A 23,192-nucleotide genomic window follows, 5' to 3' on the forward strand; every position below is an offset into this window, starting at 1 on the left:
GAGGGCACCATTGGGTAAGGTACATTCTTTGCCATCAGGGAGCTTACAGTGCCATTGTGGTGATCATGTCAATATTACCAAGTAAATGTAAGCCTGGTTTGTATTAAAATCTCAAAACAAAATGAAGGAATGGCTGTGTCTGTGGGGAAAAAAAAAAAAAAGGTAGTGATCCTGATATTTGGCACCTTTTTCCCTGTAATAAAACATTTAATTAAATCTTTAAATGTGTATGGAGCACAAAATATGCACATCAGAATAAAACTCATGAGGCATAACCAAAGCTATAATTATATCAGCCCTGTTACCTGAGCCCACCTTAGTTCCTCTGCCAAGAAGCAATGGTTTAAAACTTTCTATCCAACTGTTTTTTTTTTTTTTTTTGGTAAGCCTATATATTGTACCTGGTGGCACAGTGGCTAAGAGCTCAGCTGCTAACCAAAAATGTCAACAGCTCAAACCCACCAGCCTCTCCTTAGAAACCCTATGGAACAGTTCTACTCTGTCCTATAGGGTTGCTATGAGTCAGAATCCACTCGACAGCAATGGATTTTTAACGGGATACTGTGCCTGTACAAATCTCTTTAAAGCTTAGGAATGATTTGGCTACTAATACAACTCTCCAACAGCTGCTGAATTACAGGGCTACAAGCTGTTGCTTCTAGAGGTAAATCAACAGCTGCTGCTCTCGGGTCCTTTTCGCACTTTTGTTGAATGTCTACCCTGTGCGGGCCCAGTGGTAGGACCTGGAGATACAGAGATGGAAAGGGCATCACCGAGCTGCCCTCCAGGAGCTCACTGTCTCCAGAGGGAGGCAGATTCATAAAGAAATTGACAATGTAGGAAGTGCCCTGAGGAAGGGAAGCAAGGTCATAATTATGGGAACACATAGGAGATGCACTGTGGTTTAGGGGCATCGAGATGTTTTGTAAGAAGAAGCTGTTGCCGACATGAGTGCTCAAGCATGGATAGTATAGTCCTTCGATATCTTCAAAAGGGTAGTGCAGTCTGTGGGACCATTTTTACTCAATCCGGATTAAAAGATTTTTGAGTGCTTATTTAAAATATTTGTCAGCATGTTTGTTTATGTATGTGTGTATGTCTGCTCCTTTGCCTGCTATCTTAGTTGCCTCCTGCTGCCGTGTGTGACACAGATACCTCAAGTGAGTGGCTTTAAAGAATAGAAATTTATTTTCTTACGGTTTAGGTGGCTAGAAGTCTGAATTCAGGGCACTGGCTCCAGGGGAAGGCTTCATCTCAGTTTATTGGCTCTGGTGGAGGTCCTTGTCTTTTCCAGTGTTCTTCAGTGCCTTGGCGACCTTCAGGAGGCAGCCATCTTTCCCAGTTTGTATTGGCTTGTCTTTGTGTCTATGCTGCTCCTTATAACTCAGGGTTGATTAGGTTTAGGACACACCCTACATTGCTATGGTCTCATTAGCATAACAAAGAAAACCCTCTTCTCAAATGGGATCACATCCGCATGTATAAGGACACATATTTTGGGGGAGACACAATTCAATTCATAACACCAGGATATCAGTTGTTTTCTTCTTAGTACTCTTATCTTGCCTGGCATTAAAACACAACCTCCCCACTTCTGATTTGCTGCATCTGATACACCATGTGTTGGAAACTGAGTATCTACATTTTTTTAGGCTTCTTTGTGGGGAAAAAAAAAAGGCCCACATGAGGATCTCCGCGGTGAGTAACACAGGGCAACTTAGATATATAGATTTTGTTAAAAGTCATTTTTTCCATTTGATATCCCGAGCTACCAAGGCTGCTAAAGAGCTAGCCTCCAGATAAGTGAGGTGTTTACTAATAATGAAGATGTACTAATATGACAGCTCTTTTAAAATTTGTCTAGCAGATTTTCTGGCTCTTTCTGGAAGACCTGCTTAAAAAGGAAAAAAAAAAAAATAACAAAGCTATAGAGGTCACCCTTCTTCTCATGAGGGGACCTTTCAGGAGAATGTGCGGGACAGCACTAGACACAATCCTTCCACCTCACTGCATCCCTTCTCACCTTCTTCACTTCCCTCAGCCTAATCTAGAGCCAGTCATCAGCATTTCCTGCTGAAAGACTCTAATATCCTCCACAGGTCTTCCTGTTTCTATTACCTACCTCTTCCATCCACCCTATACATGACAGCCACTGCGATCTTCACTTGAAAGCCTTAAATCAGATCCTATCACTCCTTTCTTAGCCTCTTCAGGGGTTCCTGTTGCTTTTAGAATAAATGTAGATCTTGCATGATGACTTCTGCTTACCTCTCCAGTCTCCTTCCAAATATCTCCCCCTTGATGTCTATTTTCTAGACTTGCTGACTTCCTTTTGGTTACTGGCATTAGTCAATCTCCAGCTTACCTCAGGACCTTTGCACTTGTCATTCCTTCTGTTTTGAACATGGAATGTCTACTTCTTTTCATGTCTGACTAAGTCTTATAATTAAAGTCTTGGCAAAATGTCAGTTTGTCATAGCAGTGTTTGCTGACCACTCTACTGAGGTAACCTCACCTTCTCCCTCCAGTTATTCTCTTTTACATCACCTTGGGAGTTCCCTTCATTACATTGTTTTTCTGTATGAAATAACCGTATTCATTTGTATCCTTAAGTCTTCACTCTCTCTCTGCTCCAATTGACCATTTCTCTCTTTTTACTGCTATATCCCTAGCACTCACTCCAGTGCCTGACACAGAGCAGAGACTCGATAAATATTCACTGAAGACGTAAACAGCCTTACAAAACAATGCACTTTGTTGGAGAGAGACTTCCATGTGCATTTATTTGAATAATACTCCACCTGCTATTGTTCCACACCAGACGTAGTAAATAAGAATATATTCTATTCTTCTGTGCTAGGCAGTCGCTGTTTGTTTATGGCACAGTGCTCCCAAAATGAAGGAAATTCCAAAGCCAACATCAGAGTCCTTAACTAAGAAATAACAGTGTTCAGTGGCTCAGTGTCTGACAGATATAACCTGGACTCTGTCACAGGGGCCCACGGGGCCGAGTGGCTGCCAACAGCCGAGGCTCTTGGCTCTCTGCCTGTGCACGTTACTGCCATCCTTAGTGCCTCTACACTGAATTTATATTTTAATATAGGATGCCAACAGTGCATTTGTGTAATAGGAGCACAAAGCATGATTCTCATTTTCCAGGCCAGAAACTTCATTTTCCCTTTCCACCTTCTAATTTAATTCCTTTTTCCCCTTACCCAAGCCCAACTTCCCTCCTCTGACAAATACCTCTTCCCTTCTAATTCTTTTCTTTCTCCTTGTTCTACCATCTACTGCTGTGATCGGGCTTCTTGACAATGATTCCACTAAGACATTTCATGTGGAGTTACCAAAAGGACATAGCATGAGTACAGGAGGACCTGAGAAGAGGTATAGCTGAGTTTGTTTAATCACTTTTCTACTTCTCATGAAATATCCTCTCTAGTGGTCTGTGTTGGGGATATTTTCCTTATGGTTTGGCCTTCAGTTGGTTTTTATCATCATTAAGGTGTACATACATCCAGAAGGTTATTTTGCTCTTTTCTTCATTTGTTATGTATTAGCAACTACTGGCTTTCCTAGAAGGAGCCCTAGTGGTGCAGTGGTTAAGTGCTCAGCAGCTAACAGAAAAGTCAAGAGTTCCAACCCACCAGCTGCTCCACAGGAGAAATTGTGGCAGCCTTCTTCCTTGAAAATCACAGTCTTGGAAACCCCATGGGGCAGTTCTGTTCTGTTCTATAGGGTCACTATGAGTTAGAATTGACTCAGTGGCAGCAGATTTCAGATTTGGCTTTCCTAGGAAAAACCAGAAACCACTTTATAAAGTGAGGCAAACCAGGGAATGAGTGCTTACTGTATGCACGGTAGATACAGAGTTTTGAAACATAGTCATTGCCCAATAAATGACTGATAAATGAAGGAGCATTTTGGACATGAGAGATATGGGCAGTTTAGAATACTGAGAGAAGTGGAGGGGCAGTGGCTTTTCTACTGGACTTGGAGGCTGAATCCTAGACACTTGGGGGTATGAAGGCATAGTAAGATAATAGACTGGGACCTCTCAGTCGAGGTTCTACAGACAAAGTTGGCAAGGATAGACTAGCACAGTGTCTCAGGAAACATTGCGGAGCAAAAGGACAAGAACGAGGTGTTAGCTTCTTAGCAGGGCTGGCTTCTTGGGCTGGTGATCTGTGCAGTCATATCATGCCCTGTGCTTTGAACAGCTCCATGCTTGGGTTAAGTACCTGCTGTCACTCTCTTGAAATTCATAACAATATTTGAACAAGGGGTTCCACATTTTCTTTTTTCACTGGGCCCTGGAAATTATGAGGCCAGTCTTGCTTCCTAACTTTGCTGGCATTTCCCCCATGCTGCGTACTCATAGATGCTCATATAATTCTGAGAGACAGTATAACAGAAACCCTCTGTGCATGTTGGATCATTAGATTAAAACTCTCAAATAAAACACTATGAACATTACTGTGTGTATCCTTGGAGTCCCTTTACATCTAAGGGGAACAATGAAACAGAGACATGTTGTGAATTGGGGGAGTAAAAAGTTTGTTTTCCTCTTATTCCTGTTTTATACATTTGTTCATTTCGCCATTAAACAGCTATTGAGCATCTAATATGTCCTAGGGACTATGCTAGACACTGAGCATAAAAACAGAAAGATGTGCTATTTGCCTGTGAAATCAAGCAAGGGATAATAAAAATCATTTTTATAATAGTACCACTGCACAGTGCTTACCATGGGCTAGACATTGTTTTAAGACTTTTATGTATTAACTTACAAACTTAAGTACCCCCAATAACCCTATAGAATAGTTACTATTTGTAACTCCATTTTACTGATGAGAAATATGAGGCAGAGAAAGGTTATATAAAATGTGTAAGGTTACATAGCTAAAAAGAGGTGGAACCAGAATTTCAAGACAGGTAGTCTGGCTCGATTGACTGACTGTGTCACTAGCCAATTAAGTGTGACAAAATATTAGAGGTGCTACAGGGGAAGCAAGTAAAGATTATTTATGTAGGGTAGGATGCTGCCTAAGGGAAGGAATGGTCAGTTCCATCTTGGACAGGGGCTGATGAGAAAAGGCTTTATGGGAGTGGTCATGCTTGAAATAAACTGAAATAAACTGCTTGAAAGTGGCCCACTCACTGAGGGAGAGGATGCAAGTGGGAGGGAGTTTGCCTAGGAAGAGCATAGAATGTGATCAAAGAGGGCAGTGAGAGATAAGCATGAAGCTCTAGGGAGCTCTCAGCTCATCCTGTCTGAGGAAAAGGAAGTATATCTCTAGGTGATGGCAAGTCCTTGAAGCATTGATGCGAAGGCTTGACATGGTCAGGGGAACATTTAGAATGCTCTCTCTGACAACAGATAAATGATGGAATCCAATGATGAGAAACCATGGTAGGGGGTACAATGGTGTACGTTAGTGACAGTGAGGACCTTACAGAAGGCATTTGGTGGGTGACAAGGAAATGAAAGGTTAGAGGTGTTTATTGGCAGCTTGATAGGAGTTGGAGTTTGACCGATTGTTGAAGAGGGCTGAAGCAGGGATGGAGTCTAGGAGGGCTCCATGACCTCCTGTACTTATTTCCCCTAACTGGCCTCCTCAGCAGAACTTCTGCACCAGGACTTGAGAAGGAAGGACAACTTAGAGAGCAAATTAGAATAAATAAACAAAATGGAGGAAAAGGAAAGTGTTAAATGTGGAGAAGAAAGAGGAAGAGGGAAGAGGCTCCAGAAAACAAAGGAGTAGGATGGAATACGATATTTTTACACATATAATGTTTGTTTTCCAGTCGCTGCATCCCCCCAAGAGGTATTTTCATAAGTGAGCTATGCTAGTTTTTTTTTTTTTTTTTTTTACAGCAACATGTAAAAAAATTGTCATAGTGGCACTTACGAAAATACCTTGTGAGGAGGGGGAACGGCTGGCAAACAAATATAGAACACACACATTTTTTGTGTAAAAATATGGTACTAACTACATTTTTAATCTCTCATATGCCAGATATAAGACAAATTCTTGAAAATAAGGACACATATATAAATTTACGTTATTGAGTTATGTATTCAGAATAGAACCTGGAAGAGAGAGCGGTGTGTCAGAACAGGTCAGAGTCATATGACAGGAGAGTGTGGTAAGGAGATGGAGGTAAGAGTCCTAACTTGGTCAGGACAAGTTTGGAAAATGAGAAGGAAGACACAAATAGACAGGATATCACAAACTGTCAACTAAAAATAAAAGAAAATCAGTTAAGTATAAATTGTTAAAAAGAACAGAGAGGTGCATAATTTATGTAGATTTGTATTAATGACTAGAAAAATGAACAAAATTTTTCAGAATACTAGTAACTCAGAAAATACATGTTGATTGAGTCCAACATGTATCTAAAAAAACCTGTTGCCACTGACCATTTATTTTGTGGCAGCCTTATGCTAGGTATTGAAATACAAATCCCCTCTGTACAAATTAGTAACACACATAGACATACGTATACACACTGCACTCAGGTACTTATAATTTAGTATGAAGGCAAATTATAGATAATCAGATAATTATGCAGCAAGACTAAAGACGTCCTTAGGGGAATGAAATTTTATGGATATTCATAAGAATGCAAAAACTCATCATGTTGGGGGTGAGTCAGGCAAGCTTCTTAATGGAGGTAATAATTTGAATTAGCCTTGAAGGATGGGTAGGGTTTCAACAGACAGATGTAGGGCTTTTGTCCAGCAAGAGTAAAGGCATAATAGTTAAGGAAATCTGGGGACAGTGGACAATAAGTGGCCAGGTGTTTAAATCACAGGCAATATTGTATTATGATGAAATATTGGTTGTGGTAAAATATTAGCGGGCCTAGAAGGCCAGATGGAGGGCATCGTACCTCACCAACTAGTAGGCATTAATAATTGGTGGGCAGGTATAACAGGAGGTTTGCTTTCAGAGGAGGGTGGGCAGAGTACAGGAATAGTGGAGGATCCACTACAGGAAAGGAGACTAGGTAAGAAGGAATGGCTCTATAGTGCGTATGCAGAGTAAAGGCTGACAATGGAAATGGAAAGATGATGGATTTGAGAGACATTTCAAAGCAGAAATTAACAAAATTGGAAATTGATTGCATGTGGGGGTTGGCAAGGTTGGCTACAGATGGCAGCCTCTATGGCCGGGAGAAAGGTAGTACCATTAATGAGTCATATACCCACATCCACCCCAGGGATGGATAGACTTCTGAAATGTTCAGCAAAATTGATCATGTGAATGAATTTACCACCCTTTTCTTTTATTCTTATCGATACGAGGGCATAAGAAAATCTATTTATGCTTCTGTAGTGTGTTCAAATAAAATATTAACCTCATCAACACCCCCCAAAAATGCTCTGAAAATTCCTACATTCATTTTTTTCTTTTAACCAGAGAGGGAAAAAAAAGACGATGCATCTTCTGCACTAAAATTTCTCTATTACTGTCATTTCTGTGCTGTGTATAGCTGTAGATTTCCAAAAGAGAAATGAATAGGGTACATCGTACTTCTCTCAGAAAAAGGCCACCCACTGCCATAGGCTGTGTAAGTATAATTCTTGTTGACAAGCCAAGATTGAGGAACCTATACAAGGCCAATTGTACAGGCTCGGCCTGTTTGCAAGCTCTTTAACTGTTCACATCAAGTGCTGTGTTTATTTGCATGAAAGTGGAATGGACCCAAAGAACTTGAAAGCAGCAGAGCAGCATGTCTTGCTGTGAGAAGTACAGATGGGACTGGTAAGGCTTTATTCTGAGACTCGTATACCTAGATCATTAAAACCACATAAACCTCAGAGAAAGACTGAGAATACAGAATGTGGGACATGGAGTAGAAAATTATCTAAAGCAATGGCATGTACATCTGGCAAGACCAGAGGATGATAGAGTGCCCAAATTGCTTTTTGATGCTGACCTGCTGGAAGAAAAAAGAGAAATAGTCCCAGGAAAAGGGAGAAAAAAATTCAAGCCCATTTTGAAATTTTAGGAACATGATTGCAAGTTTACATTTATCAGATGATTGTGCCGATGCCAGGACTGAATTGGAGAAGTTTTTTTTTTTTTTTTTTTTTTTTCACCCTCTGCAGTCTTAAGTGGCACGTACCAAACCTGTGGTATTTAGCATTGTAGGAAATTATCTTTGGAAACACGAATTGTGAAAATATATGAAGAATTTTCACAATATAACTCAAATAGAAAAAAAGTACTTATTTCCTGGCATTTCTTAAAAAAAAGAAAAAGAAAGAACAAAGTTACTAACTGACCCAATTATTAAACACAGCAAGTTGCCGTATTTCCTGTCAAATAACAGATGCAGGCCTTAGGGAACCTGCAAGCTGCCTTTCAGATCACTGAACAAATGACTTCTTCAGTGCACTAATTAAGCTGAAAGAGTTAACAGAGCTTCCAAATGCATTCCACACCCCAAGGGAGTGTTTAGTCCCAGGGAAGCTCAGCTCAATGAAGAAGAAGGTTATGACTTTTCCTGAAACAAACAATGTCAGTGTGCTAGCTCATCTCTATTCTTTTCAGCTCACCTTGCTCGTTATGTCCCATGTTAGTGGCCTGCCTCTACCTTGGCTGCCCCATGAATCTTAGTAAAGGTTAACCTCAGTGAAGGTTATGTAATACGTGTGTGTTCTGTCCTTAAAACCTTTTGGCATGGAAGTCAGCTATCCTGACTGGAGAGTAGTAGAAGCACAGTCTCCTGCCTGTGCCTCAAGGAGTTCAGGCAAATGAGAAAGGAAGATAAGACCATCACACATACAATGGGAATACAAGGAAGAGTGAGATGATTTTATGAAAGAAAAAAAAAGCAGAGTTCTTAGAGGGTTAAAAGGTGGAAGGGATGATACACAATTGTGAACGTTTTTGGGATGAGTTTGGATGAGTAGAATTTAAGATAAGCTTTTTTTTTAAGATCAGATAAGCTTTTGACAGGTAGAGACAGAAGAGAATGAGTGCCAAGAAGAGAGAATAGCATGGGCAATGGAAGGCGTGACGGTGAGGAAGAATAAGGGCTGTACTATCATTTAGAAAAGGAGGTGGAATGAAGGATATCAATGCTGGTGTCACATGGATCTTGTCTAAAAGCAGAGCGCACCAGAAAGATGTTTGCCTGTGTTTTATTGACTATGCAAAGGCATTAGACAGTGTGGATCATAACAAATTATGGATAACATTGAGAGGAATGGGAATTCCAGAACTCATAATTGTGATCATGAGAAACCTATAACAGACCAAGAGGCAGTCATTTGAACAGAACAAGGAGATACGGCTTTGTTTAAAGTCAGGAAGTGTGTGCATCAGGGTTGTATCCCTTCACCATACTTATTCAATCTGTATGCTGAGCAAATATCTTCAGAAGCTGGACTATATGAAGAAGAGCACGGCATTAGGATTGGAAGAAGAATCATTAACGACCTGTGATATGCAGATGACACCGCCATGCTTACCAAAAGTGAAGAGGACCTTGAAGTACTTACTGATGAAAATTAAAGTCTACAGCCTTTAGTATGGATTGCATCTCAACATAAAGAAAACAAAAATCCTCACAACTGGACCAATAGCAACATCCTGATAAATGGAGAAAAGACTGAAGTTGTCAAGGATTTCATTTTACTTGGATCCACAATCAATGTCTATGGACGCAGCAGTCAAGAAATCAAATGATGTATTACTTTGGGCAAATATGCTGCAAAAAACTTCTTTAAAGTCTTTAAAAGCCTCATATGCATGTGAAAGCTGGTCAATGAATAAAGAAGACCAAAGAAGAATTGATGCCTTTGAATTATGGAGTTGGCGAAGAATATTAGAAGAACGAACAAATCTGTCTTGGAAGAAGTACAACCAGAATGCTCCTTAGAAGCAAGAATACCAAGACTTCATCTCACATACTATGGACATGTTATCAGGAGGGACCATCCCTGGAGAAGGACATCATGCTTGGTAGACAGTCAGTGAAAAAGGGTAACACCCTCAATGAGATGAATTGACACAGTGGCTGCAACAACGGGCCCAATCATAACAATTGTGAGGATGGTGCAGGACCAGGCAATGCTCTGTTCTGTTACAGGTAGGGTTGCTATGAGTCAGAACCAACTTAACGGCACCTGACATCAGCAACAACAAGAATATTAACTACACCATGGACTGCCAGAAGAATGAACAGATCTGTCTTGGAGGAAGTACAGCCAGAATACTCCTTAGAAACAAGGGTGGGGAGACTATCTCATATACTTTGGACATATTATCAGGAGGGACCAGTCCCTGAAAAAGGACATCATGTTTGATAGAGGCTCAGTAAAAAAGAGGAAGACTGTCAGCTAGATGGATTGACACAGTGGCTCCAACAATGGCTTAAGTACAGCAGTGAGTGTGAGGATGGTGCAGGACGGGGCAGTGTTTTGTTCTGTTGTACATAGCGTTGCTATGAGTTGGAACGACTCAATGGCACCTAATGACATCATCATCATTTAGCTGGAGTTCGGCTGTGGAATAGGTATGAAGAGTGTTAGGAAGAAAAGATTGATTCAGACACATTGTGAGGGGCTTTGAATGCCACTGTGAGGGTTTTACATTTACTTTGGTAGCAAAGGGGAGCTCCAGATGTTTGTGCATAAGAGAATGAAGTGATTAAAACAGTTTTAGGAAGATTTATTTGGCTGTTGTCTTTGGTTAAGTTGATGTTGCAAGAGGCTGGAGCTTGGCCAAAGATAAAAAATTAACAGTGTCATATGACAAGAATTTAATCAGTAATTAAAAAATAAATCTTATAAATATTTAAATTTTCTTGTGGTCTCATTGCTATCTATTTAAAAGACTCCAAAGTAATAATAATATGATAAAGAGAATTATTAACCTTTTCCCCTTTTTTCCAAAGAAAGAAAGGCATGCTGGAAGAACACACAGTTGAGAAGTTATCAGGAAACATGTCTGGGCCCTCTGGCCTTCTCCCAACAGATCAAATGTGGAAAGAGCTCTATACCTATTTATGGCCCCTTGTTCTGACTCGTGGTTATGTTGCTGTGTGTTACTTTGAGCAAGTCATTTCACCTGCTTGTACCTCAGTTTTCAGTTCTGTGAAATGAGGGTTTGGGCTCAATGATCTCTAACATCATTTTCATGGAGTTTACATTTTCTGGTTCTTTATAGGAACAAAGGGAATGGCAGTGAGTAAAAGAGTTAATATCTGCTTGCATTTTCTTCTGCCTGTTTTACTGACTGGCAGAAAATTCTAGTGAGGAGGTTGAGTTGAAGACTTCACTCCCTGCCTGAATTTAATGTAGCATGAGCTTGTTTCATTTGTTGCAACAGTTTAAATGCCATCTGTAATGTTTTCTTGTCATGCTACTGTTGCTGTTTTTCCCTGTTTCCAAGAAGCTAAACTTTTGCAGATGCCTGTTGCCACATCCTATAATGAATTAAGGAGGCATTGAAGATACATTTTCTTCTTTATATTTAAGGAGACTTCAAATACCAATTTAAATAATTAGCTGTGATGAAATATTGGTGTATCTTAGTTTTGTCTTCCAGGGAATAATTTAAATCGGCTATCTGTACAATGTAGTTGTTTCAAAACATAAATGCAAGACAGCTACCATATGCAGTAAGAATGCACAGAAGCTATTTCGATTACATGTATTTAATTTTAATAGAAGAGAGAGCGTATTAGCAAACCAATGGTAACATCTCCCAGACTAATTTATAGTTCACAGGTTGTCTACCTTTTTTTTTTTTTTTTTAGAGAGAGATGATATGGTTTCTATTTCTCTTTTACGTTTTATTCATTCTCTCTTTTTTTTTTTTCTAAGAAGTTCCAAATAGTTTTGCAATGGTGTTATCTGACAAGATTTTGATCAGTAATAAAAGGTTTGTGAGGATGGCATGATTAATATGTATTCAGTGAGAATCTTCTTGAACTCTACATTAATTGCCAGAGATTTCATCCATGTTAGTTTAGTCAAACAGTTATAGAGAATGAGAGAATGAGTGAATCAAATAGTCTTACCTCTGCCCAATTACCATTTCCCTAACTCTAATTAAGGCATTGTCAACTGTTTCTAAATTTACTGTATTTTTATACAAATAAGGTTATACATTTTTTACTGACCTCACACTCCCTGTGTTATACTTCTGGGTGCATTATTTGTGACAATATAGTACTCGATTATGTTTAAACAGTATTTAAGAAACAGAGTTTGAATCATCATGAAATTGGGGACACTGTTATTAGAAGTATTCCTTACCTTTTCTTTAATCTTACAGAAAAATGGAACAATGAGCTAGAATGGTGAAGAAGTAATGTAGGGGAATATACCATTGTATCCTTTAGGAAAATTTTTCCTCGATGTGGGTTTCAGAGCTAGGTTGATATGAACCATTTTCTTTTTTTTTTTGACAGGTGTAAGTATGTATTTTGTGACTGTACTTAATTGGAAAGACTGCTGCGCCCTATCCCTCCTATACACGCTCTGGTACTTCTACTCAGATTGAAGTTAAATAAACAGATTTGGATTTACTGATTGATTTTAGCAAATTTGGTGAACATGCACATTTATTCAAGCTTTTGCAATTTCTTCCAAGTGGTATTTCCAAGGTAGGAGTGGTACAATGGTTTGCAGTTGGCTGCTAACCCAAAGGTTGGTGGTTCATACCCTCCCAGTGGGTCCACAGAACAAAAGACAGGTGAACTGCTTCTGTAAAGATTACAGCCAAGAAAACCCTATGGCGCAGTTTGTTCTACTCTGTAACACATGGGGTCACCATGAATTGGGGGCCGACTCACTAACAGCTAACAACAACAACAGTATTTCCCAGTGGTTATGCTATGGTTAAAGGAGCCCTGGTGGTGCAATGGTTAAAGCACTTGGCTGCTAAGAGAAAGGTTGACATTTTGGACCCACCAGCCTCTATGCAGGAGAAAGATGTAACAGTCTGCTTCCACAAATATTTCAGCCTTGGCATAAAAATGGCATAGTGGCAGCTATCAGCATCAACAGCCCAAGGCTGATTGCTAGGAGGCAGAGGTCAGACATACCTCCACCCTCCAGACTTTTTACCAATTCTCACACCAGCCATCCCTCCCGTGGCACTCTCTACTTCTCTGGTGGATTCAGTAATTCATTGCGATGGCCACACAGAACTCACAGAACTTACTTACTGCTATGGAGTTTATTAGGAAGTAACAGGTTACAATTCAGTATCAGAAACAACTCAGGATATATTAGTTCAGTCACGACAGCCTGTTCTCGGCTGTGCACACAGGCAGGCCTCTCTCTAGCCCTCTGCTTCTAGGTCCAGTCTCTGCCCTGCTTGGGCAAGTACTACAAAGCTCTTCAGCTTGACCGATACATGCCTGGGGACACCCCACTCCACCAGTAAGTCTCGGCCCAAAGGTGCTCAACGATTTTGTTCCATGGGTCAGCACACCCACTGCACCTGCCTTGCCCTGTGGGCTGGGAAGCCTACAGTGCCGCCTCATGCCGTTCTCCTGGTTCCGCTACTGCTGTTTCTCTGCCACTACTTCTCATCATCTCACACCGTCTCCAGTAGTACAGCTCTCTGTCCCTGTCTCCTGGGCCTAGGAGGTTCTCAGTGCAGGGACCCTCGGCTCAAAGCACATGCTTCACTCCTGGTACTTCTTTCTTGATGGTAGTGAGATTCCCCCATTTGACTCCGGGATGGCTCATTTTAAGCCTAGCAGGATAGTAAAACTACCAATCTCCTCGTTAGGGTTCCATATACCTTATTTGTATGTTCCTGCCCCCGCAAGGGTGCCATGCACCTTATTTGCATTATTAGCAAGCTATCCAATCCCCTTGCTGGGCCACAAGTGCCTTATTTGCATAGTCCACTCAGTCATTTGATGGGAGTTAGAAGACAATGATGAGAAGGGCCATGTAAAAGAGATCCATTACACAGCACTTGGAAAACCTATGGGGCAGTTCTACTCTGTCCTATAGGGTTGCTATGAGTTGGAATAGACTGATGGCAATGAGTTTGTTTTGGTTTGGGTTATAGTATGGTTGGGAAAGTCTCGATAGTCCCCTTCTTTCTTTGAGAAGACAGAAAAAACATGTTTGTTTCAAGCTATTAATTTTGAACTACTTATTGAACATCTCATGTATTATTTATGAATTAACTAATATGAATTTATGTATTAATTATTGATGAAACATGAAGAGAAATTATTCACTAATAAAATAATAAGGTGATTAAAAGTCGTTATTCAACTTGCCTAACTCATTTATCTGAAGCTGCCTAGAAAATCTTGGGCTGTTTAATATAATGAAAAAAGTCTTTGAAAAGTCTGTAAGTACAAATCAATAGACTTACCATAGTTACTAGTTTGAAGAGTTAACTCTTCAATGCAAGTCTGAAATAAACTTAATTAAGTCTATGTACTTTATTATAATATAAAGGATTATAGAGACATTTTTAAAATTTAGTGTGGCTAATTTTTCTCATAACTAGAAATATGGCTTTTGTAATTGAATTTATATTAACAATTGTGTCAAAATACATCCAAAACGTATGAAGTATTTTCTCTTTTTATAATCTACAGATCAGTGCTATCCACTAGAACTTTCTGTAGTCAGAGAGATGTTCTGTATCTGCTTTGTCCAATATGATAGCGACAACTGCATGTTAAGGAGCCCTGGTGGCACAACAGTTAAGCTGCTAACTGAAAGGTTGGTGGTCGGAAGCAACCCAGTAGCTCTGCGGGAGATAGACCTGGTGATCTACTCCCATAAAGATTACAGCGTTAGGGCAGTTCTGCTGTGTCACGTGGGATCATTTTGAGTCAAAAGTCACTTGGAGGGCACCTAACAACAACCGCATGTTAGTGAAACATGGCTAATGTGATTGAGGAACTATTTGAGTAAAACCCACTGCCGAGTGTACTTAATTTTAATTAACGTAAATTCAAATTTAAATAGCCACATGTGATTAATGGCTACCATTTTGACAGCACAGCTAGAGGTGACTGTTAGTATCACCGGAAGAAAGATAAAAATAACCTAGGATTGTCAAATATGAGGAAAATTAAGATTTCTTCATTTTGCCAAGTTTTGAATTTTGAAAATAATAAGTAGAAATTTTCACAGGAAAGGTACTGGCTCAAATAAAGTATGCCAAGTATACTTTGTTTTTAGTTTCAGGCATCTTTAGAATAGGACGAGATAATATTCATTTTAACTGGCTCTTTGAAGTTTTTTTTTTTTTTTTTGGCTAAATTAAAAAGCATCCAGAACAGTCTGCTACATCAAGGGCTACTTTATATAGGGTGTTCTTGCCAATATTTTTTTTCGGAGAGATACGCAGCTAAGATTATTTTGGTTGCTTGTTTCTGGAATTGGTATTTACCATATTTCTCGAGGGATATACAGCAGTGTGGATCTCTTACCTCAGCTATTCTGGAACTGGTCCCTGATAAATGACTTCACCATTTGGAAATATTTTTATTGGTTGTTTTTAAGACTCTCTGATTACAAACTTGTAGCCAATTATGTTTTGGGTTTTTTTAAATTGCGCATTATAACTGTTGACTTTTAAAATCATTTTCTAAGACTGTGACGATGACTCACAACCTACTAGGCTTCGTTTTCAAAAAGTAACTGTTGTCAAAAATGGCAAACCTATCCCCATTGGAGAGCAAGACAGATTTCCTACAGGATCTCCTGAAAGTTTTTGACTGGGAAACAGACTAGTTTGAGTAAACCCATATCATAAAGAGCGGTCGTTCCTCTTGCCCTTCTTTCTTTACTCTGACCTGCCGTGGATTTAAGTTGAACACATGATATGGAAATTTTTGAAATTTGTGATTTTCTACCATATTAGCCCCAGAGCCAAAATTCTACTTCCTATGATGGCGTAGTGGTTAACTGCTAGGGCTGCTAACCAGAGGGTCAGCAGTTCAAATCCACCAGGCGCTCCTTGGAAACTCCGTGGGGCAGTTCTACTCTGTCCTGTAGGGTCGCTATGAGTCGGAATTGACTCAACAGCACTGGGTTTGGTTTTTTTGGGTTATGTTTTATATCATGTTACTTAGTATTGTGTTTTTGTTTTTAGCAAATCAGTTAATTCCAACATTTGGTTCAAAACCTCTTACTTTTAAGGCTATTATTGTTTTACTCCTGATTTTCTAAACAGCAGCTTCTGTTTTTCCTAATCCTTAGTAGGATTTGTTGTTGTACTCTATGATTCCAACTCATAGCAACCCAGTTTGACAAAACAGAACTGCCCTCTAGGGTTTTCTAGGCTACAGTCTTTACAGACGCAGATGGCCAGGTCTTTCTCCTTCGGAGCTGCTGGGTGGGTTCAAACAGCCAGGCTTACTGTTAGCAGCCCAGCTCTTAACCATTGGGCCACCAAGGCTTATTTTACATGCAGTCCACATTACTTTTTTCTTAAAAGAACTTACGTTTTAAGTTACTCAAGTGACTGTATTTCATCCAGGTGAGTTTTTTTTTTTTTTTTTTAATGTCTGTTCAGCAAAAGAATTCATTTCTGAAAACCTGTATGCATTACATCTAATTTCTTTTTCTGTCTTCCCATGTGGCTTTTGTTGATGCTGTTACCTGATTCCAGCATTTGTCCAGTATTTGTCCTCTCCTTTGTATCTTTCAATTTTATGTGAGTGCTTACTTCTCTTCTTGTCAGATGTTGCTCTTGTCTTCTACCCATTTGCATAGGAGTTAAGTGGTGAAAAATTGTCTGTACTGACTTGGGCCTGGCCTGCCTGGTAAGCAAGCTTCAGTAGACCCAGTAGTCAAATGAAAGAGCTTTTATTCCTCACATCTGGGATGACCTTGCTTTATAACATGCGCTTCTTAGTGGAGATTGTTTTTCTGAGCGTTTGTAGACGTGAGAATGTCATTTGACATTAACCTTAGGGTGAGCTCAGTCAGCTGGAGAAAAAACAAAAACAATAACAAAACCAAGAAAACATTCTTTGTTTATTACTGAGTTCTGTGTGAAATCGTTGTGAAAATGCCTTAGGTTTTGCCTTTCAACAGTAGTCATTGAGCATTCAAACTGTGCAGTACAACGTGAGTGGTTAGTATGAGGAGCCGGTAAATACGCACAGAGAAAGGAGTTAGAAGATACTCCAAATGGAAATTTTAAATATATTTTCAATCAGTGTCCACAATATCGTATAATTACTGCCTAACAAAGTAGGGAAGAATTTTAGAGATATTAATCTAAGTCTTCAGTTTCTTAGGAGAGAAACTTATTTGGGGTTTGATGTAACTTAAAAAAAAAAAGTCCTAAGAAGTTTTATGTTACAATATTTTAATTATTTCAATGAGGTCAAAGCATTGCAGAGTGTTATACCAACAACTGTTACTGCTTTGGAGCCCTGGTGGCATAGTGCTTAAGAGCTTCGGTGACCTACGGCTGCTAACCAAAAAGGTTGCCAGTTCGAATTCACCAGCTGCTCCTTGAAAACCATGGAGGGGAGCTCTGCTCTGTCCTATAGGGTCGTTATGATATGAGTCAGAATCAGCTGGACAGCAATGGGTTTTATTATTACTCTAAAAGCAATTTTAGGGTATGAATATACTTTTTCTTTATTCTTCTATTTACAACAATGAAAGCTCATACCTATGTTGTAAAATATCTTATTGCTTTTTCTGTTGTTATCTTCTAGACAGATGGATCTAATTGTTTCTTCCTGCATGGACTATATCCCCAGACTGTGGCTGATCCAACGTTAATCAGATTGGCAAACACCATCTCTAAGATCCTAAAAATTAAAATGCAAGGATCGCAAAATGATCAATAACCAATTACCTTTATTAACTAGCATATACTTTTCAAATTAGAAAGAAATATTGCTTATATAGAGACCTAGCTTTAGTCATCAGGAAAAAGGGAAAATACATATTTAGGTTGTAAGGAAGAGCCATGTACCAACAGGCTATAAAATACCCAGTGAAAGGTTCTTTGAAATTTAGGAATCCTGAGATAAAGGGATTTGAGCAAGTAGTAGATCAAGTTTTTATTAGACAACTCCCTTTGAATCATTTCTGCATTAATAATCCCCTTATCTCCAGCTCCTACACATTTGTTCTAATATTGCTGGCATAAATGCACATACTTTCATCACTTAAAAAAAAAAAGTAGCTTGACTGTGTTAAAACATTGATAAAATCAACTATCGTTTCAGATTTTATCAGGCTTATGTAATTTTAGTTAAAAAAAAGCCTTAAAAATCAGTAGACTCTTTTTCTAACTTTTACAGAAAAAAAAATTTTTTTTTTTCCTAATAGTATATACCAAAAATTCAGGAGAACTTGAAAAATACTGAAGGTTAAAGAAGAAGGCAGGAGTTGTTTGAAAAGGATTTTCTATTTTACAGACAAAGGAAAACAGAAAAAAGTATGCATGTCTTCAGAGTAAACTATGTTTCTCAGTTACTTATGAGACATGCTTGGGAGAAGGAACAAAGACAGAGCCAGTCAAGTATAATTGGGAAGCTAAGCTATTTTGGAAGGTATTGCCAAGTCTACACAGACAAGGAGAAAATTATTTTCAGGGACGCACTTAAATGGCTGACATTCTCTCCCAAGTATCAGGATGAATTTCAAGACACTGAGCAAACTTTCCCTCTCGTTGACACCGTGAGCAGTGAACCATAATCTTTATTTGATAATGAATATGAAGTTCTAGAATCTCTACCTGTAATATTCACACTTTTACCTGCTTTTTCTTTAATTTAGGAGTAAGTCTGAGACAGTTCAGGAGGCAGAAACCAAAAAATATTTCAAAATAAAGCTGGGTATGACCTAAAGATAATTTTTTTTTTTTTTTTTAATTTAGAAAGCTTTGTTAAAATATGTGTGGATGGCCATGTTCTGCATTTCCTGGGAAATTAAGTGATTTGATATTTTTCTTTTTTTCTGACCTTTTTTAAAATTAGATTCATTTTTTTCAGTAATCTGTTTTATATCATTCTTATTTGATGTCCTCATCTTTAAGAAGTTCTTTAAAAACTCCTTCCTCATATGTTTCCCTAGCATGAAGCAACATTGCTCTGATATGCCTTTTTTGAATTTTCTTTGAAGTGCATGAATCTCTTGGCTTTGTTACCCTAGTTAACAAAATATTAGAGTTATTGGAGTTTGAGGATGGAGACTCTTGGGAAGGTGAGACTTGAGAAGCACCAATAATGGAGGTGAAGGAGAGAAGGCATATGGTTTGGTAGAAGTTGGCTCAGATGGGGAGCTTCAGAGGAACTCTTGAGATGAGAATACTGGGTAAGTTGCCTCCTCAGAGTACAACGTGTGTTGTGAAGCCTCTGCTTTCTTAGTTATCTTTCTGTTGGTAACTGTGTAGTAGTTTAAGATTTAAGTAATTGAGGAAAGATAAGTCCACTCTGAAAGTGGCCCTTAAAAAAATGTGGTTCGAATCATTATCATTAGCAACAACCTATTAAATAACTTTTGAGTAAAGAAAATTCTGCTAAGCAACCAAATGAAGGATTCTTGGAGTGCAGAGAACACAAATTCCTTGTTTTGAGAAACATTGTTTATGATAGGATTTGTCCATTCTTCCTTAGCAGATCTGTGTTTTATTTTTAGGGCTTAACTTTCCATTAATTTACTTTTTTAAAATTCTGGGCCTTAACTTTCCTTTTACTCCTGAACAGGAAAAACAACAACAAAAATAACAACAGAAGCCTTGTGAGTATCAGTGTGTATCACTGTATGTGTATGTGGGTGGAGGAAAAGTAAACATTATATACATACAGTACATGAATTTATGTATATATGTGAGAAAGAGAGAGGGTATTAGGTGCACTGGTTTCACTTCTATCTTTGTACTTCATGAATGCTGATTTTTGCCCTAGAGTTATTTTTGAAGCATAGTATCATTTGACAGCAACCATGGTTACAAGAGTAAATATAGTCTGAAATGATATAGTTTTTTTGCTTGAAGTTATTTTCTAACATTCTTCCAAAGTAGGTGAAAATGGGCTTCCATCCTGTAAATTTTTGCTCATTAATTTTCTCACATTGTTTATTGAAATTTAGTCACGACACAAAAGCCTTGAAAATTTTCTTTATAATTTTCAAATTCATGGAGATGGAGTTTAAAGTATTTTTTATTTCATAATGAACTGTAGTATTTTTTCTTAAGCCAGCAAAACTTGATCTTGGAGCAGATTTTTTACAGCCAGGTTATAAACTCTTGGAAAATAGTGTTTATAATAGAAATGCTGCCATAACTTTAAATCTAGCAGTGCTAGGAGGCAGCCTTCAATCTTCGTGATTTGCTGACGACATAGAAGTTTGTTTGCAGATACATCTGCAATGTCTATCTTGAGCATTCCAGACTGTGGGAAATGAAATGTCTTCCTCTTTTAGAAGAAAAAAGAACATATTCAGTTTGCTGAGGGCAGCGGCAGTGGAAATGGGTTTAGCACGCTGTACATATCACTTACTGCTTCTTCGATTTTGTTAGATATTTTGGTTGCAACATGGGGCTTCCCAAATGGCGGTTGTGCAAACATTTATTCTGCTTCATTTTTCCCCCAGTGTTTGGGAAAAGTAGATGTGAAATTTCTAAGACTAGAATGAAGAATTTCATCTTGCTTCCGGTTTCAAAATTTTGATACATCTTTTTTGTTTTTGACTGCCAACAAGTCTACCCCTGAAGTAGGTCACCAGGCCATTTTTCCTAGACCACCTTTGTCTGAAAGCTCAGTGGAAAGCTGCTCAGCATCATAGCAACATGAAAGCCTTCACTGACAGATGGGTGGGTGGTAGCTGTTTGAGGTGCACTGTCTGGGAATCGAAACTGGGTCTTTCACATGGAAGGGTTTGATTGTACCACTGAACCACCACTGTTCCCTTTTTTAATCATATTCCCCCGTCTTAGTTACTGAGTGCTGCTATAACAGAAATATCACAAGTGGATGGCCTTAACAAAGAGAATTTTATTCTCTCACAGTTTAGGAGAATGGAAGTCCAAATTCAGGGTGCCAGCTCTAGGGAAAGGCTTTCTCCTTTGGCTCTGGGGGAAGATTCTTGTCATTGGTTTTCCCCTGGTCTAGGAGCATCTCAGTGTGGGGAGCCTGAATCCAAAGGACTTACTCCAATCCCGGCTCTGCTTTCTTGGTGGTATAAGTTCTCCCTATATCTCTGCTTGCTTCACTCTTTTCTATCTCAAAAGAGACTGACTCAAGATACAACCTAATCTTGTAGAGGGAGTCCTGCCTCATTAACCTAACTGCCTCTAATCCTGCCTCATTAACATCATAGAGGTAGGATTTACAACACACAGGAAAATCATATCAGATGACAAAATGGTGGCCAATTACACAATACTGGGAATTATGGCCTAGTCAAATTGACACATATTTTTGGGGAACACAATTCAATCCATAACACCCCTGGAACCCGAAGACTTCGGTTTCCTGGGAGTTTCTGGGTAGGTCATGGGAATAAAGCTGCTGTGTTACCAATTGGCACTGTTTATGGTCAGAACTAAGAGGGTCATTGATTCTCTTTGAACCTGCAACTTTCGTACTTGGTTGTTTGTTGGTACATCCTAGTCTTGGGGAAAATTCCAAAGTCACTGTAAATTTACTTTACCTGAAGGGATGCTTGTCTTCATGGTCTATATATGCCCACTTTTTTTTTTTTTTTTTAAAGAATAACAGTAAAATAAGTGCAGCAGAAAAAAGTGACCTTGGCTTACTCCTACCTCTGTCACTTTATCTTTATGTTCAGGTGAAGGCCAGAGAATTCAGTCGATCCGTCGTTAAATATTTGAATACATACTAAGTGCTTGAATATTTGCATACCCTGAAAAGCTCTAGGCGTCAGGCTTTTCTTGCATCTGACTCCAATGTTTCCCTCTTGAGATTAAGAGCCAGGGAAAACAACCAGACATTTATATTTCCCTAACACTGTGGATTCACTAGATACATAGACAGGGTTTTAGATAACTACAGAGAACCCGCCTTGGGGTAGTTTTTGTGGTTGCTGGATCCTGAAGAAAGGGTGGGATTGGAGATACTTTAGGATCTGACCTCTGAAAGCTGTATAGGACTAATTGCTTCAAGAAAATTATTTCAGTAGCCAAAAGTTTGTAGTTTGCTCTTAAAATATTGTTGACTTTTGATACCAAGAAACTTTTGTTGTGTAGAAGTATGTAAAGTATGGGGGAGGTAACTGTGAGACAAAATCAGAGGAGTAGGGGCCAGGTCATAGAAGGCCCTGTAGAGAATTGTATTTTGGGTGGTGCAAACAGCTAATAGGCTTGGCTGCTAACTGAAAGGTGAGAGGCTGGAGTCCACCAAGAGGCAACTCGGGAAATAAGCCATCGAAAACCCTGTGGAGTACAGCTGTACTCTGACACACATGGGATTGCCATGAGTCTGGAGGTTTTTACTGTTTGAGATGGGGAGCCTCTTTAGGGTCTTAAGCCAAGGATTAGACATGAATTAACTTATGTGGTCCCCCTTTCAATCTGTCCTTACACTACATTCAGAGCTGATATCTTCGTAACATGATTCTGATTATTTCACCATCTTTCCCTGGACTTCATAAGCAGTTAAAAACCTTTTTGTGGTTTTCAATTGCTCTTCATGTAAGATCCCCCATGGTTTGGCTTCTTCCAAGTTTTCCAGCCTCACCTATTGCCACACTCACCCTTACTCTCTGTACTGTGGGCACATTGTCCTTCCTTTAGTGTTTCTAATGTGCCCCTACAATAGGCCAGTTTCCCTGTTATATGCTCTTAGCCACAGAGATCTGCCCTTTATATCACAGTGACAAGATGAGACGTTTTACAATTGATCTGGGAAATGTTCATGAAAAGAGGAATTACATGGCCCAGAAGCCGAGACAGTGGAGGAACCTCAGAGGTATCTAAGTCAAATTTTTTATCATAGCATTGAAAACTGGCCACAGGGGTTCTATGCGGACACCTGCAGTGACAGGCAGGGGACTTGCTGTCCATGAAAGAAGCCCAGTCCATTGAGGGTGAGTTCTACCCTTAGAAACAGCTCCTTTGAAAAACAGAGTTCTGGTGGGGTAAAGAAAATGATACTTTTAGAGCCAACAAGAAAGTGAAACTTACCAATTCTCCAATCTTCTGATTTTCATTTAGTGGTACAGTATTTACGTGAAAAGAGAAAATGTT

General features: G+C 39.1%; 1 protein-coding gene and 1 non-coding gene across 8 annotated transcripts in view; both read left to right on the forward strand.

Moving 5' to 3' along the window:
• Positions 1–23,192, forward strand: part of NLGN1 (neuroligin 1) — an 829,224-nt gene that overhangs the window by 15,059 nt on the left and 790,973 nt on the right. The window contains exon 2 of one of the 7 annotated variants that reach the window (XM_064275486.1): positions 5,744–5,761. The exons of the other annotated variants lie outside the window; for them this stretch is intronic. Coding sequence (XP_064131556.1) covers positions 5,744–5,761 — 18 coding nt within the window. The remainder of the gene's footprint in view (positions 1–5,743; positions 5,762–23,192) is intronic. 7 annotated transcript variants of the gene reach the window in all.
• On the forward strand, positions 1,834–1,895 carry LOC111752334 (U7 small nuclear RNA). Its single transcript, XR_002787297.1, has one exon. It is a non-coding gene; the product is annotated as a U7 small nuclear RNA (small nuclear RNA).

The sequence above is a fragment of the Loxodonta africana genome, chromosome 23 (assembly GCF_030014295.1).
Source record: "Loxodonta africana isolate mLoxAfr1 chromosome 23, mLoxAfr1.hap2, whole genome shotgun sequence".
Taxonomy (NCBI): domain Eukaryota; kingdom Metazoa; phylum Chordata; class Mammalia; order Proboscidea; family Elephantidae; genus Loxodonta; species Loxodonta africana.